The sequence below is a fragment of the Trichechus manatus genome, unplaced genomic scaffold (genome assembly GCF_000243295.1).
Source record: "Trichechus manatus latirostris isolate Lorelei unplaced genomic scaffold, TriManLat1.0 scaffold00028, whole genome shotgun sequence".
Lineage (NCBI taxonomy): Eukaryota > Metazoa > Chordata > Mammalia > Sirenia > Trichechidae > Trichechus > Trichechus manatus.
This window is the reverse complement of record NW_004443964.1, coordinates 17,344,116-17,360,613: the sequence shown is the minus strand read 5'-3', so window position 1 is coordinate 17,360,613 and position 16,498 is coordinate 17,344,116. Positions and strand designations below refer to the sequence as shown.

General features: G+C 41.9%; 1 protein-coding gene across 1 annotated transcript in view; it reads right to left on the bottom strand.

The window, feature by feature from the left end:
- The window catches only part of ERN1 (endoplasmic reticulum to nucleus signaling 1), an 82,169-nt gene that overhangs the window by 31,322 nt on the left and 34,349 nt on the right, over nucleotides 1–16,498 (bottom strand). The window contains exons 3-4 of the mRNA XM_004374214.2: nucleotides 1,783–1,816; nucleotides 914–986 (exon numbers count right to left, since the gene is read on the bottom strand). Coding sequence (XP_004374271.2) covers nucleotides 914–986; nucleotides 1,783–1,816 — 107 coding nt within the window. The remainder of the gene's footprint in view (nucleotides 1–913; nucleotides 987–1,782; nucleotides 1,817–16,498) is intronic.

Sequence of the window (16,498 nt, the reverse complement as noted above, 5' to 3'; positions counted from 1 at the left end):
AGTGAAGAAAAGTTAATTTTAATATAATCCAATATATAAATTTTCTCCTTTATGGTTGGTAGTTTTGTTTTTTGGGTTTTTTTTTTTTTTTTTTTTTTTTGTATCGTGTTTAAATCTTTACCTAACCTAAGGTCATGAAGATGTTCTACTATTTCTTTTTCCTTAAAGCTTTAGTGTTTTACATTTCACATTTAGATATACAATCTGTGTGGAAATGATTTTTGGGTACGGTGTAAGGTAGGAGTCAAGATACTTTTTTCCCATGTGGATATTCCTGTTGACTTATACCATTTACTGAAAAGTCCATCCTTTCCCACTGTACTACAGTGTTACCTCTGTCATAAACAGGTGACCATAAGTGTGGGTCTGTCTCTAAACTCTCTTACCTGGGAAGCTTTTTAAAAATCTTCACAACCTAGATCAATTAAATTGTGACTTCTGGGAGTGGGACCTACGTTCAGTATTTTTTAGAGTTCCCCAGGTTATTACAGTTGAGAACCACTGGTCTAGATTTTCAGATGGAGATCTGGGTGGAAATCACATTTCTCTCTCCCAAGTGGACACATGCTGGGGGAATGGTATTTCAACCTATCTATCGCTCTACTCTCCCAGTTGAGACTCATTAGTCAGAGTGAACCTTGTTACTAAAAGGAGCGTTAAATCATATTCCAGTGTGTTGGCTGGGCCATGACAACCTGCTGGTCTAGACCAGTGTTTCTGAACTCTGGTTCACATTTAAAAGCTCTTCTAGAAAGCTTTGAAAATATATCGATGCCCAGGCCCCACTCCAGATCACCTAATCAGAATCCCCAGAATTTTTTTAAGCTCCCCTAGATGATCTCAATGTGCAGACACAGTTGACGACCACTGGACTAGAACCTCCAGCGTAGACAAAGCAACTAAATACACCTACCGTCAGGCCTTCATTATTCTTGCCCCCGAGTGTATACAGGCTGCCATCATTGGGATCTGGGAGGAATGCAGGCCTAGAGATTAAGCAATAAGCATCAGTGATAAGTCATAGCCCAGGGGACAGAAGAAAATATCAAAGCCATGGGGTTAGGAGAGGTTGGCGGGTTCTGTATAAGACGGTTCCACTCACTGCTCTCTCTCACCTCAGCTACAGAAAAACAGAATATCCCTGTGGTGGTGTATACTAGTTGTTAGGTGCTGTTGAGTCAGTTCCGATTCACAGTGACCCTATGTACAACAGAATGAAACACCGCCTGGTTCTGTGCCATCTTCACAATCGTTGCTATGCTTGAGTCCACTGTTGCAGCCACTGTGTCAATCCATCTCGGTGAGGGTCTTCCTCTCTTTCACTGATCCTCTTTACCAAGATGTCTTTCTCCAGGGATTGGTGCATTCTACTTAAGACTCACCATCATTTGAGGCTCTTGCAGGTGACATCCAACTTGTACTCTAACACATACATTCTAGTAACAGGTCACATCCTGGTTTCCTCTCCATGGTATAACAGAGTGAAAAGACAGTCAAAGACTCTTAAGCCCTCCTGAGGTCTTTGGAAGTTTAAGTTTAAAACTTATGTTTCATCTCAAATAAGCTTTTTTAGTACCATCATCCCCTCCCCCAAGGAACCGACCACCCCTCCCCTCCACAGACTTCTGCCATAGCACCTATAAGACTTCATACCTCCTACTCATTGTATTACACCTTAAACTTACGCATATATGTACTCTCAGTAACTACCTTCATAAATATCAACTGAATAAATAAGAAAATGAATTAAAGGGATGTACTGAAGCAAATCAGAAAACTTACTCTTCAACGTGGGTTGGAACCTGCAGGACTGGATCTGTGCAAAAAGACAACAGCAAAGACATCATCAGACAGACTCTAAAATATCACAATTCCTAGAGGATTTCCAGGACCAAGTAACAAGTGACACTAACAACGTAGACTGACCTGCATGAGATAATGTAGGTGAAGACACTTTAGAAAACACACATGCACAAAGACATTTACGACTGTCGTTGAGACCAATAAAGAATTGAGAGCAGAATGGAACTGCTGTCAAGAAACTTGCAAATAACAGAAGTATGAACCAGTCATAGCCTATGGTGGATAAGGTATGTCAAACCACGGGTCACAGTATCACTATCTGATCCATCACCGACTTTGAAAACCTAAACCATCGCCTTGTCAGATACCTGGAATGGTACCAGATCTTCCCATTAGGAAAAGCAAAATTATGGCTGAAGAATTGATTTTGTTGTTGATGAGAATTTGATTGGATGGTAAATAGATATACCCTTTTTGGGCAGTAATATGGTGACCCTAAAGCTTTCAAGTCTTTATTTCCTTGGATTCCCTTTGATCTATTAATTTTATTTCTATAAAATCTAGTTTAAAAATAATACAAGATACAGAAAGTGATTTTTATACAAAGATGCTCACAGTAGCATTACAGATGACCTAGCTGTTCAATAATATGGCTAAACTATAAAATGTCCACTTGGCAGAAAAGTAAGGCTTCTAAACGGGCTTATGTGGCTTTAAAACATGCACAAATCTTCATGCTATCATATTCAGAAAAAACACTGTACTAATGTATTACTGCAACTATGGGGAAATTCCTCAGCGCACATAGAAAAAAACTAGTTGGAATGACAAAATGTTTACTGTAAGTTATCTCTGTTGGAAATAAAAATATTTATTCTTTTCTGCATTTCTCGAAATTTTTACAAGAGCAGGCATTACTTTTTAAATTGGAAAAACGCTTTTCCTCAAAGTCCATTTCTTATTTGCAGCAGTCAAAAATGGCAGGATTTCTCCCTCCCTAGATTCTCCTGGGCACAAATCCAGAAGAAGCTCCTGATTCCTTGGGACGTATGGCGTGTGTGTGTGTGGGTGTGTGTGTGTGTGTGCGTGCGTGCGTGCGCATGCTCATGCATGAACACTGGCACCGCACCGCAGCTCTATGCTATACATCTAAAATCCACAGGCATGAGACTGCACAGTAATAATCAAAACCCTGTGGCTATACATCCATGCAGCATCAAAGCTGGGGACCAGAATGGCAAACACTGTAATAAGACTGTACACAGAGTGCCAGGGCCCACAGGCTCTGTTTATGATGACAGACAGCTATCCAGTACTCCGAGCCACTCGGGATCCTCAGAGGAAGGAAAAGTCTTTCAAGCCTTATCATCTGTTGACTTTGCTTTAACAGCTCAGCTCCCACATGACACCATACAGTGTTCACAACAGCAGAAACACGCGTACCATATGTGGTCTGTGGGCAGTAAACAAACAATTCACTAAACCAAAAACATTTTATGAAGCAGAGGAGGAGCCAGTAGTCAGTAAGCATATGTTTTCTCTCCCATTAATCACCTCTCAGTACACTCTCACAAACAGACTGACGCAAGACACAGGAAATAAAGGCACACAACGTGCGTCCAACCGAAACAGACCAGGCAAGGTGCGATTACAATCCAGTTACCTCAGCGCAGCCCTGAAGCATGCAAGCCAGGAAAAAGCAAGAAGGTATATTCCAAAGAAAACACAGCAGTAAGGAAGGTGTCTTTTTGACTTGTTTGACCCACCCTACGTGTATCATAGATAAAGACAGATGAAGAGGATACTGCCAAATTCTAGCAGTTCACCAGAAACGAGACACAGAAACCAACATGACTTAGAATCCTGGTCATAGGTTTTTCTTGGTGGTACCACCTTTGCTCACTCACATGGACTTGTCTTCAGACACTGAGGCTTCAGGTCCAAAAATGTGCCCTGCACCAGAAAGGTTCCAGTTATGATATAGGACATCACAGCAGACAAGGAAGTTCCTGGAATGACTACACCTGTGTCTAAGAACCACGATTTTCTAGGCTTAAACCCAAAAAATCAAACCCACTGCTGCTGAGTCAATTCTGACTCATAGAGATCCTATAGGACAAGTAGAACTGCCCCCTAGAGTTTCCAAGGCTGTATTCTTTATGGAAGCAGACTGCCACGTCTTTCTCCTGTGGAGTGGCTGGTGGGTTCGAACCACCGACCTTTCAGTTAGCAGCCGAATGCTTAACCACTGTGCCACCAGGGCTCCTTTTTCTAGGCTTAGGAGGAGACAAACTCTAGTAGGAGGACCTTCTGTTTGTCTTGGCATTCCCATCCACTCAGTGAACTAAGATACCTTGAATAAACTTCTGCAAAGTTGTAGGCCAGGTAAAAGCACAGCTATTAAGACAGGTCTCACAGAAACTTCTTGGCTTCTGAGGTTATGGCAACAATGACCTATTCCGTAGATATTTTTTCCTTAAAGAATCATTTGAATCTGAGATCTGTTTTAGCATACTACAGAAAAAAAAAAATGGTATGGGGAACAGATAAAACAAGAAATGGCAGACTGTTGATAACTGATCAAGATGAGAAAGGGGAGCATTAGGGAGTCATTTTACTCTTACTTTACATATGGTTGAAATTCGCCATAATAAAAAATGTTCAAGATAAAAATATTTGGAAAACCAACAAAATAAAAACAAAAAAAGCATCATCTGAAAATGTGCAATAAAAGCCCAACATGAAAAAGTGACTGCTTTTGATTGTAATAATGAGAACTGGTATCAGACAAGATTCTTGTCTACAGAAAAAAAAAGTTATCAGCTGTGTGAAAAGAAACACTGGTCTAACTGTAAGGCTATAAACAAATACTGCTGCAAAAGACACCACTCCATCTATATGGAGACTGATAAGGATAAAAGCCAATCTCACGTAGTAGCTGTTTTACTTCAGAGGGCGGGGGGGGGGGAGGTTACTTCGTAAGTATAAAAATGAGTGTCATTCAAGGTAAAGGTAAGGATTTAAGTTAAAGGTAAGGACATAAGGTAAAGGTGAAGATATGAGAAGAGGGGTGAATAAAAGCTAGAATCAATGTTTGCTCTCTCCCTGATTAACAAGGGAAGAAATAACCCTGCTCACTTCTCCCCAGAACAGCCACTGGCCTCTCTCCATCCCCCCTAGCGTGTCCTGCTCGGACCTGAAATGGCACAACCTTTAAACCTGGAGAAACCAGTAAGAACAGCTAGCCTGGATGAGGTTATGGGATACTCATTGTACTGCTTTGTGTTAATCTAACTCTCCTTTTTAACCGGAGACAGAAATGACTCAAAATAGATTTTCCCATCTTTTCTTTGTCCAAGTTCATAAGAGTAAAATCTTAAACAACTCTACCTCCAAAAGAAGGGAATTTTCATCTTTCCAAGGACAACTTTCTCACCTTTGTCCTCGATCCCACCCTCTCCCAGACCTTGTACCTTCGAGCTCTCCCTCTGTAACCAGTAACCAGTTGCCGTCGAGCCGATTCTGACTCATGATGATCTTATGTGTAGCAGAGTAGGACTGTGCTCCATAGGTTTGTCAATGCTGATTTTTCAGAAGTAGATCACCAGGCCTTTTTTCCAAGATGCCGCTGGGTGGACTTGAACCTCCAACCTTTAGGTTAGCAGCCGACTGCATTAACTGTTGTATAACCTAGTGATTGCCTCTGCTACCTTCTTGAGCTGTGGGCCTATTGTCTCAGTCCATCCACCCCAACAGCCCTGCCCCTTCTGCTCCTTCACATCTACCAGGGCTAGACCCCATGTGCCCAGATGCACCTCACAGTTGCCCCCAGCCACCTCTCAGAGGCAGCCTCCCCTCACTGCCACTTCCCATACTGCGGTTCACCCCACCCGCTTGAATCTCCCTACCTCTGAGCTACTGTGGCCCTGAACTGCCCAGTTTTTCTCTTCTCTCTCTCTAGACGCCCTCCCTCTTCCAACATACAGAGGAACATTTTCAGATTCTCCCTTCAGCCTCTCCTTTCTCTCTCAGAAAGCACACCCATCTCTATGCTCCAACCATAACCACACTGGGGAGACTCTAGGTCTCCATCTCCCAAGCTTTTCTCTCTGGACCAACTGGACGGTTCCACTGATTTCATACCAGCATCTCAGTCTTCACTTGTGCAAAGTCACACCCTCCATTTTTTTACCCCAGTCAAGTCTACTCTTGACTACGCTGTCTTGTTAGCAGAACCACCATACTCTTAGAAGATAACTAAGCCCCAAACTACACTGTTGACACTTATTTCTCCCCAATACATCCAATCCTTGCCAAATGTTGTAGTCTATTTCTGTAATGATCATCATTCTGTTTCCTACTCCCAGTATTCCTTCAACATCACTGGAATCCCTCATCTTTCATGGATTCCCTTTTCTCCTAATCTAGATGTTCTCAGGAATCAGAAAAACCTAACCTCAAATCGTAGCTCTTCCAATTACCAGTTAAACGACCTTAGCAAAGTTACTTATCTCTCTGAGCCTCAATTTCTTCACCAGTAAAGAAAAGAAAAAAAAAAAGGAGATAACATCCATCTCATGGGGCATCTCTATGTGGATTAAATAAGGATTAAATATTTTATCAAAACTTTAAAAGTCAATGCCTTGACACAGAGAAGAATGATCCTTTTAAAGATGTAAGTCAGACTATGCTTCTCTGTCACTCAAAATCCTTCAGTGGCTCCCTATCTCACTCAGTAAAGAACAATGTTCTTAAGAGTGGCTTACAAATCCCATACAATCCTGCCCTCCCATTCCCCACCCCACCCCCCAAAAAAACTCCCACTGTTTTCCCCTTCACTCTGTTCTAGTCATGCTGGCTTCCTTGTATTCCTTGAATACCACCAAACCTGCTCCTACCTCAGGGCCTTTGCATTGGCTTCCCTCTGCCGGGAATACTCCTCCCCCAGATGTTCCCATGGCATATTTTCTCATTTCCTCTAGGTCTTTAATCAAATATTACCATCCATTTCAGAAAGGTCTTCCCTGACTACCTCCTACACCCTAGGATTTCCTACCTCTCTTCCTTGTTTAATTTTTCTCTGAGGTACTGTGTATCTTAATTATTTAATGTCTGACTCTAACCACTGTAAGCTCTGTGAGGGAGGGATTTATCTTTTGTTGTCTGTTATATCCCTGGATCTAAAACAGTTCCTGGTACAGTAGTAGGTACTCAGTGTATTTGTTGAATGAAGCAACCAATACACATTAATTTCCTTCCTACTTCCATTCCTGCCCAGTTTGACTATCCATCGTTGATCACTTCTAATAATCCAGCAGATATGCTCTGTCAACTCTCAACCCAGGATCCATCTAGCAATCCCCTTTCCTCCACCCAGGTGCCTGAGTGAGTGCTGCTGGAGAAAACCCCTATAATCATTTGTAGAGGTATCACTATATATCTATGCACAGCTGGGCCTCGTCATTAGGAGATAGTTTTATCTACTTCCCGGTTGGCCTCCTCCCCATTCCCCACAGCTGGTACTTCAAACCTTCACTCCTTTCCTCAAGGCCCCTTTCTCTCTGCAAATGACTTTGCCTCCTGCATCACAGGGGGAATAAAAGGGACAGGGTGAACACTCTGAAACTTCCCACCCTTTAACCTCCAAGGTTACCCAACTCCACCCTTCCCTTCACATCTCTATGAAATAACAATGCTTTCGTCTTCGTGTTCTGCTCACTTCTACAGCCCCCAGATGGTACCCTGCCTCCAAGATCTTCAACGACTCCCTTCTGGTTGGCTAGCTCCTCCCACTCTGCCTATAAACACACAAAACCCCTGGACTCCTCCTCTCTCTTTTGCACTTGCTTTCTTTTCTCTCCTAAATGCATCTATTTTAAGGGTATAGTTTCACGAATCTTGACAAATGTATATGCCCATGTGACCACCCTCACAATCAATATATAGAACATTTATGTCACCCCAAAATGTTTTCTCATGTCCCTTTAGAGTGAATACCCCCAGCCCCCACTGCAGGAAATCACTAATATATTTGTTTTGTCTGCTCTAAAACCTCATAAATGGAATCATACAGTAGGTGCTCTTTTTGTGGCTGGCTTTTCTCTCTGCATAATGTTTCTTTTTTTTTTAAATTGTACTTCAGGTGAAGGCTTACAGAACAAATAGTTTCTCATGAAACAGTAGTACACATGTTGTTTTATGACATTGGTTAACAATCCCACAACATATCAACCCTCTAACTTCTCAACCTTTTTTTTTTTTTTGGTGAAAATACACATAGCCAAAGATACACCATTTCAAAAATTTCTACATGCACAGTTCAGTGACATTGACTACGTTCTTCCAATTGTGCTGTTATTCTCACTTAAGATGAAGGCTTACAGAACAAAACAGTTTCTCATTTAACAGTTACTACAAATGTTGCCCTATGTCAATGGTTAACAATCTCACAACACATCAACAATATCCTTACTCAACCTTGGGCTCCCTATCACCAGCTTCCTTGTCCCCTTCTGCCTTCTGGCCCTTGTCTTTGGACTCCTGTATCTCATTAGTCTCATTTGGTTTTACAGGGCTGTCCACTCCCAGGCTGAACAGTGAACCCTTGGAGGAATAATGTTTCTTTTTGTGCTTAAGACCTTGGTAGCTAACCAAAAGGTCAGCAGTTCAAATCCATCAGCCACTTCTTGGAAATCCGATGGGGCAGTTCTACTCTGTCCTACAGGGTTGCTATGAGTCGGAATCAACTCGATGGCAATGGGTTTTTGGTTTTGTTATGTGTATCACACAGTTCAGGAGCCCTGGTGGTGCAGTGGTTAAGAACTTGGCTGCTAACCAAAAGGTCAGCAGTTTGAATACAACAGCTGCTCCTTGGAAACCCTATGAAGAAGTTTTACTCTGTCCTACAGGGTCGCTATGAGTCAGAATCCACTCAACAGCAAGGGGTTTGGTTTTCTTATCAGCAGAGTTCAGTCTTCTTTTATTGCTGAGTAGTAGTTCACTGTATGGATATACCACCATTTACTTATCCATTTACCTGTTGATGGACTTTTCTGTCATTTCCAGTTTTTGGCTATTGTGAAAAAAGCTGTTCTAAATACTCGTGTACAAGTCTTTATGTGGATCTACATTTTCATTTCTCTCGGGAAATTTCCTAGCAGTGGAATGGTTTAGTCATATTTTTTACATTTGACTTTACAAGAAACTACCAAACAGTTCTCCCAAGTGATTGTAATATTTTACATTCCCACCAGCAATGTATGAGAGCTACACTGGAGTTTTTAAAATATTGATTCCTAGGCGCTCCCCCCGCCAGAAAGCGGATTCTGTAGGTATAGCCAGGGAATTTGCTTTTTAAACACAGGCTAGGTGATTCTGAGGCTGAGCCGTACTGGAAAACCATTGCTCTGAACCCTCTGTTCTACCTTCTCGCCTCTGTGCTTTCTTCCACTTCCTGCCCTCTGGGTCCCACCTTCAGAGTAAGATCAAAACTACCATTGTCAAGTTCGAGTGACCAAATCTAACCAACATTTCCAAATCCTTCTTATCAGATATCTACACAGCATTTGACAATGTTCTCCCTTGGAGTCCATGCCCCCATTCCATTTCCAACTGCTTATAGAGTATCTCAACCCCTGATGCCATATCCCCTAGAAACTGCTCCTCCTTTTCCATTCCCCAGATTGGCTGGTTGGCCCCACTTCCAACCAGTCACACAAGCTAGTTGTCTTTGACTCTCCCCTTCTCTTAATTCTCCCTCTCTTCCATTCAATTAGATGCTGAGTTTTATAAGACTTGACCTACTAAACATTTCTCAAAATCTATGTCCACCTTTCCATCTCCTTTACCACTGCCAAAAGTTAGCAGTTACCACTTGTCATTGGTCTACACATCAGTCTCCTAACCAGCTCTTTGTCTCATATCTCTGCTCTCTTAGATACACTCCCCACTCCTGCCTGTGGTGGCTTGATAAAGGCAAATCTGTTCATGTCTTCCCTCCACATAAAATCCTACAATGTCTCCCGTCTGCCTACTGAATACCTAACATCTCTAAAGCCTAATTCAGAGGTACTAAAACTTTCTTGGTTCATGGCACCTTTAATGTCTCTGTAATGTTTTCATAGACCCCTCAGCCAAAAGAAGTATCTAACATTTCCACTTATTAAATATATAGGGCCAAAACAACTTAGTTTAAGTATTTCGGTCCTAACAACTTCGTAGCAATTTGAAAAAAAATAACTACACATAAATGTAAATAAAATATTTATTTCCTTCTTAAACAGCCACAAGCACTTACTAATGGGATATATGTACCTCTTGAGAGCTGCACAATTTCTAAGCCTTATAATCAGATTCGACACGCCATCCTTATTATTACTGTTCCATGTAGATTTTCTCGTGGTATTTGAGTACAGCAACCACCAAAAACCCGGGTTTGTAGAGAGATGATATCATTAAAAGTAATGCAGCTCAATCTAAAGTAGAAATGGTAGATAGCTCAAGCAAGCAGTTCACATGGTTATTTGACACTTGCTGGGTATCACCATGCTTCCCTCAAAATTTAAAACAACTTGCAGTGTCCCTGTGAGTTCTCTGTGGCACTCCAGGGCCTCTTAGCACAGTTTGGGAACTGCGGGCCTAAGCATTCAAGGTCCTCCAAAGTTGGGCCGAACTCTTCTCCTCTGTTATCTCAATCACATCTCTTCCCAACTCACCTCAAGCTTTCATGTTGGTCTCTGTGCTCACCATTACCTGACCCATCTCCATCTATCTTAATCTGTTTGTCCTTCGGGATAAGTTCAAATGTCCCTTTCTCCATGAAATCAAAAATAGACGGCCCACAGCACTTGGCATGTCCTTATGCAGCCCTCGTCGCATTTCTCAAGGGACAGGTACTTAATTGCACGTGTCTTCTCTGGTTCTCAAATATCTGGTGCACTGGATTGAATTTGAAGCTCTTTGAGGGGCAAGCACCATGTATTTTGTTGATTGTAAAATATACAAAGAAAAGCACAAAAGCTTATGTACAGTTTGATGAATAATCAGAGTGAACTCCTGTGTAACTGCTGCCCAAGTCTTTGCTCCTCCTTACTTAGTAGGTAATACTGTCTGCAGAATGAAATCAAATCAATAATTTAAGATATTCAATATTGGATGTGGAATAGTCATTCAAGTAAGTTTTTCCTAATGAAAAGGACGTTTCCACACAGAACCCTACATGACAAAAGCTAACAAGAGCTGTGTAGGCACAGAACTCTTTGTTCACTCACGTTTGAAAATTACTTAGAATTATGGATAAAATGATATTGCATTTGCTTCAAAATAACAGAGGGGTTTGGGGAAGGGAGTGCCATATGTTGATCATTACTGAAGTTGGATGCTGGGTCCATGAAGGTTTCATGATAGTCTTCTCTTTTCTTTTATGCATGTTGGATTTTCTAAAATGAAAAGTTAAAAAAAAAAAAAAAAAGCAGCAGCAGCAGCTAAGAAAAGCTATTTAAGGAAAACCTTTCCAACAGGTTGAAACAAAAAGTCTGTTCTTTCACTGTCAACTGTAGTATAAATCTTGAGAGCCTGATCTGATGAGTTCACACGGTATAAAGAGACTGAAGGGAAATCCATGCTAAGAGCATGAAGGTCCCTGTCAGTACCACAGCAAGCTTTCTTAAACAGGCTTCTCAAAACTGATGAGGGCGAGGGGAAAATATAAGGGTGGTAAGTCAGCCAAACAGAAAAAAAAATCTTTGATGAAGTCAACCAAAATTTAAATAATTGTTTGAAACCCAAGTTCAGGACTGACAGCGTTCTCTCTGGAGGTAGCTCTGGGCAGATTTTCTTTCACGTAGGATAAAATAAGATCCCTTTGATTACAGAAGCCACAAGAACAGGCTGCTCATTTGACCGGAGCTCAAGGAACCTTATAAGATCATTCTCTTCCCCAGATGAGCATTGATATTTCTGGAACACACTGCTTCTCCAGCGATATCTAGATGAATGCTGGCTTCACTGCCCTCCTCCACCTCGCTCTTCTTTCTAAAGCACAACCACCTATCTGACCCCTACACATCGGGGATTAACAACCAGCTTCCCTCTTGGCTGGAAGATTTCCTCAGGTACAAGTGAGAAGTCATGATGCAGTCAGAAATTCTCCAAACCAGCCCCTTCCATGTCCTCCCGCAAATGCACTTTGTGAGCACACACATCTCCTTAGCCCTGCACCTCTAGTAAGAATTTGAAATGTCCTGGGTTGGCCTTTCAAAAAGTACTTAAAGATCAAAAAAACACAAATGAAGGCCCAGCTGCTCTACGCTCCTTGTAAGCATCCTCATACGCCAATATTCAAAGGCTTCTTTCTTTCCTTTTTTTTTTTTTAAGAAGGAGGTTGTCAACCCAACTACTAGTAATTATCTGTTGACATTTACCACACACATTGCAAACACAAATGTCAGACATCTACTGTCAGCTTGGCTCTCTGTTAAGTGCTGTGTAGGATAAATAAAGGAGCTTACAGTTTGGCTTACAGAGCTAATATATATGAAAGAGTATATGTATGCTATATACCACAGGTACTGCAGGATTTCCTAGGTGAGGGAATCAGTGAAGGCTGGAATACTCAGGGAAGAAAAGACTTCACAAAGATGGCTGACCTAGTACGGGGATGACAAAACAACACAAGTGAAGAATCATTGCCTTGTTTGTGGCAATGAAGGTACCCTCTGGACAAATGTGAAGCGTTCCTTCTGAACAGCAGTACAAATAAGGTTGGATAGTAGGCAGTGAGACCGTGCAGAAGAATGTCTCGAAAACTTTACCATGTAGTGTGGTGGGCACTAAGGACCAACTGGAGGCTTCTGAGAAAAAGACAAATGTGGTACAAGTCCTGTGGAAGAAAGGTTAGACAGGTGAGCATCAGGGTACAAAGCAGACAAGAAGGAATCACAAAGGGTAATGAGGAAGGTGACGCAGTAATCCAAGTAAGACAGGCCTGAGCCAGAGTAGGGGCAGGAGAAGTGGGGGAGGTAGTCAGTAAATAGGAGGAAGAAAAATCAGTAAGACTTATTCTCCACCAGATAAAGGAAGTGGAAAAAAAAAAAAAAGAATTAAAGATAACATGGAGATTTTAATCCTAGCTGACAGATAACAATGAAACTAGAAGGGTATAGTCTGAATGCAGTATAAACAACTGCCATTTCCTCAAATATATGCTTAAAACTCTAATAACTGGGTTTTATAGAAATTATAGGCAGAAACAAAGTCACTGGTGGCACAGTGGTTAAGTGCTCGGCAACTAACTGAAAGGTTGGAGGTTCGAACTCACCAGTCGCTCCACAGTAGAAAGACGTGGCAGTCTGCTTCCACAAAGATTACAGCCTTAGAAACTGTGCGGTAGTTCTACTCTGTCCTACAGGGATGCTATGAGTTGGAATCAACTCAATAGCAGTGAGTTTTGGGTTTTGGTTACCTCAAAACTTAAGTCTCTCAAATATGTTTCCTGCATTTAAGTGACCCAATTAGAGAATACTTTGTTCTCCCCAGTGGCAGCTCATTCCTTTCCTTCCTTTTAGAGGAAAGGTGCTTCATTAATCTGAACCTTAAACCTCCATTAAAATTTTTAGGTCCAAATTGTAAGGTAGAAAGTCTCAAATATTCCTTAAAGTTTGGTTTTCATGAGTAGAGCATTTTAAAATAGCACCTAATCAAAAGCTCCTCAAATTCTAAATCTCATTAGAACTGGGAAAGGAGATGACAAGGTTTCATCAGAGGTAATCTCTGCAGGTCACAAAATGTCATGTTTGACAAAGATAAGCAAGGGAAAATACAAAAGTAATCTGAAAAACTCCCCATGCTAAAGGCGACTGAATTCTACTATGCTCTTTATCCTCTTCACTTTGGCAGCAGTAACTCAGACCTAAAAGTGCACACTGAATGTTGTAATCAATAACGAAGAAATTAAAATGAGAGGATAAGACAGCTCCATGACATGGCCTCAATCCAAGTGCCTCTCAGGATGGAATAACTTCACAGAATTCATTCTCAGGCAATAGGAATACTATTAAACCACACAGATACCCAAAGATGAACAAAGGGACAAATAACTAAATTACAGCCAGAAAAGTTGCTTTATCTAGGTACTTCAACAATCACAACTGGATTCCAATACATACCAAACAACACTGCAAAGAATACCCCCTCAGAGTTGAAATCTACAGTTCAAATCTACCAGCTGCTCCTTGGAAACCCTATGGGGCAGTTCTACTCTGTCCTACATGATACCTGTAAGTCAGAATCGACTCGATGGCAATGGGTTATGGTTATACATGGCGACTACTACTTAAGAGAGCCCTGCCCAAAAACGGTGGAGGTATTACTTTGCAGCAAGTCCCATACATACTATAACAGTTGTTACCTAATAGATGGAGACTTTCTCAACCTTTATGTTTTATGTGCTTTATTACTTTTTCAGTAAAAAAGGCTAATAAAAATAATAAAGTCATTAAAAGATAAAATATGCAAAACAGAAAAAAAAAAAAAGTAAAATACAGTACAAAAGAGAGAGAACCCACATTTGCAAGATACTCAAAAGGAGTAACAGGCCTCTCTCATAAAACTTAATTTCCAGCTTGCCAAAACAATGGTGAGGAAATGAACACTTTTCTGGTGCCTAACCAATGAAGTGGAAAGGCAGATGATGCATATCCTCAGCCTAGAAAATTCCTTAAGAGAAAACAAGATGAAAACGACTAACAAAGCGTCATCACTTTTCACAACTTCCTCTTGTCATGGTTCCATCATACCTCTGAAGACAAATCTCTACCTCTTCCAGAGGAACACACACACTGCTTCAGAGGCCGAAGCGGGAAGAGCATTAAGAAACTCAAGGTCAGAAACTGGAACCTGACGTGGCCTTTGCACGAGTGACAGATGACACATCCTGACAAGGCAAAGTCAAGTCTCCTGTGTTTCTCAGGGGTCCCCAAAGACACCCAGTCAGAAGGGTTAGATGCCTCAGACCCTCCCTGAGCACCTCCTGGCTGTCAGGCTCTGGGAGTGTGAGACTCCATCCTCAAGGAGTTGGGAATCCAGTAGGAAGACACATGTAAATAAAAATTCACAGCACAAACAGGAAACGCCATAACAGAGGCTTCAACACAGTACCTCCAGACCCCACAGGAAGAGGGGCTCTCCTTGCTTGTGGGCATCAAGGAGGTGACCTGTGAGAGGTCTTAGTAGAGGAACAGGAGCCTGTTAACACTGCAGGCTGCCAGGGGTAGGAAGCGCAATCAAAACATGAGGTCTCTGAGGCCTGGTAAGGAGTTGTGTGGCTGCAGCAAGGGTACCTGCCAGGGAGAGTGGGAAGCTAAGGACGCTAAGGCTGGAGACGTGAGTGAGAGCCAGACAGTGAAGGGCCTCGCATACTATGCTAGGAAGCTTAGATCTGACCTTGTGGACCAATGCTTCTCAAACTAACCGTGGTGAAAGACAGCTGTTTAAAATTTCCAATCATGGACAAGGCTTACTCCTTGTGTACCTCTCTCCTCGTGGACAGGTAACAACAGTGCACAGACTGGCACAGGTAGGCAGACCTGACTGTGAGCAGCACTGCTGTAGAAGACACCGAAAGTGTTTAAGCAGGGCTGTAGTGGGGCCCAATTAGTCTCTTCAGAGGCACTCTCTGACGACAGCATGATGGGTGAACTGGAGGACTAACACAGGGAGAGTGGCAGTTGGGCTGGGTGGCAGTCGGGTGGGGTGGCAGACAAGAGGGCAGGTGGACAGAAGGGGTGTTGCATTAATCTAGGAAACTGATATCAAGAGCCTAAGACACTGCTGAGGCTGCTTATGTACAACCAAACACCTCATGGGATTTAGTTCCTTGGTTTGGAGGTTTAGGGTCATGGTTTCACGGGACACCCCAGTTAACTGGCCTAATAATATGTTTAATGCTTCTGTTCTACCTCCTAGTTTACTGTGTAGTTCCTAGGGTCTTAAAAGCTTATAACGGGTCATTTGAGGCACAACAATCGGTCTCTATTTGCCTGGGACACAGAGAAAGAAGGAAAGTCAGGAATAGGAAGAAGAAATGGAATGTGTGGCTAATTGCCTCCATGAACAACTGCCTCCTTTACCAGGAGACCAGAAGAACTGCATGATGCCTGGCTACCATTACTGAACATTTTGATCAAAGATTCTATAGAAGAAACCTGATCCAAAGCAGGAAAACACAGAACAGAATTTCAAATTATCATGGCCTCTAGACTTCCCAGAACTATGAAGGTTGGGTGAACCCCTGAAATAACTGCCCTGAGATAATCTTTAAATATCCTTTGAAGTCTTCTTAAAACCAAACAATAGTTTAGCTTAACTAGTAAAAAATCCATGCCTTGAGCATTACAGTCTTTTAAGAACTATCTATATGGGATCAAACTGACAACAGCAACTTGAAAGATTAGACAGGAACCTTAGGGGGCAGTGAGTTTATGTTAATGGGGGAGGACCAACTCAGAAAAGGAGAGTGAGAATGTTTGCACAACTTGAAGAATGCAATCAATGTCACTGAGCTACAGATGAAGAAACTGTTGGTGTATGTTTTGTTGTGCATATTCTCAACAACAACAAAAGAAATAAAATTCAAAAAAAAAAAAAAAAAAAAACACTGCTGTCCATTGGCAATGCGGGCAGAGAGGAAAATCAGATT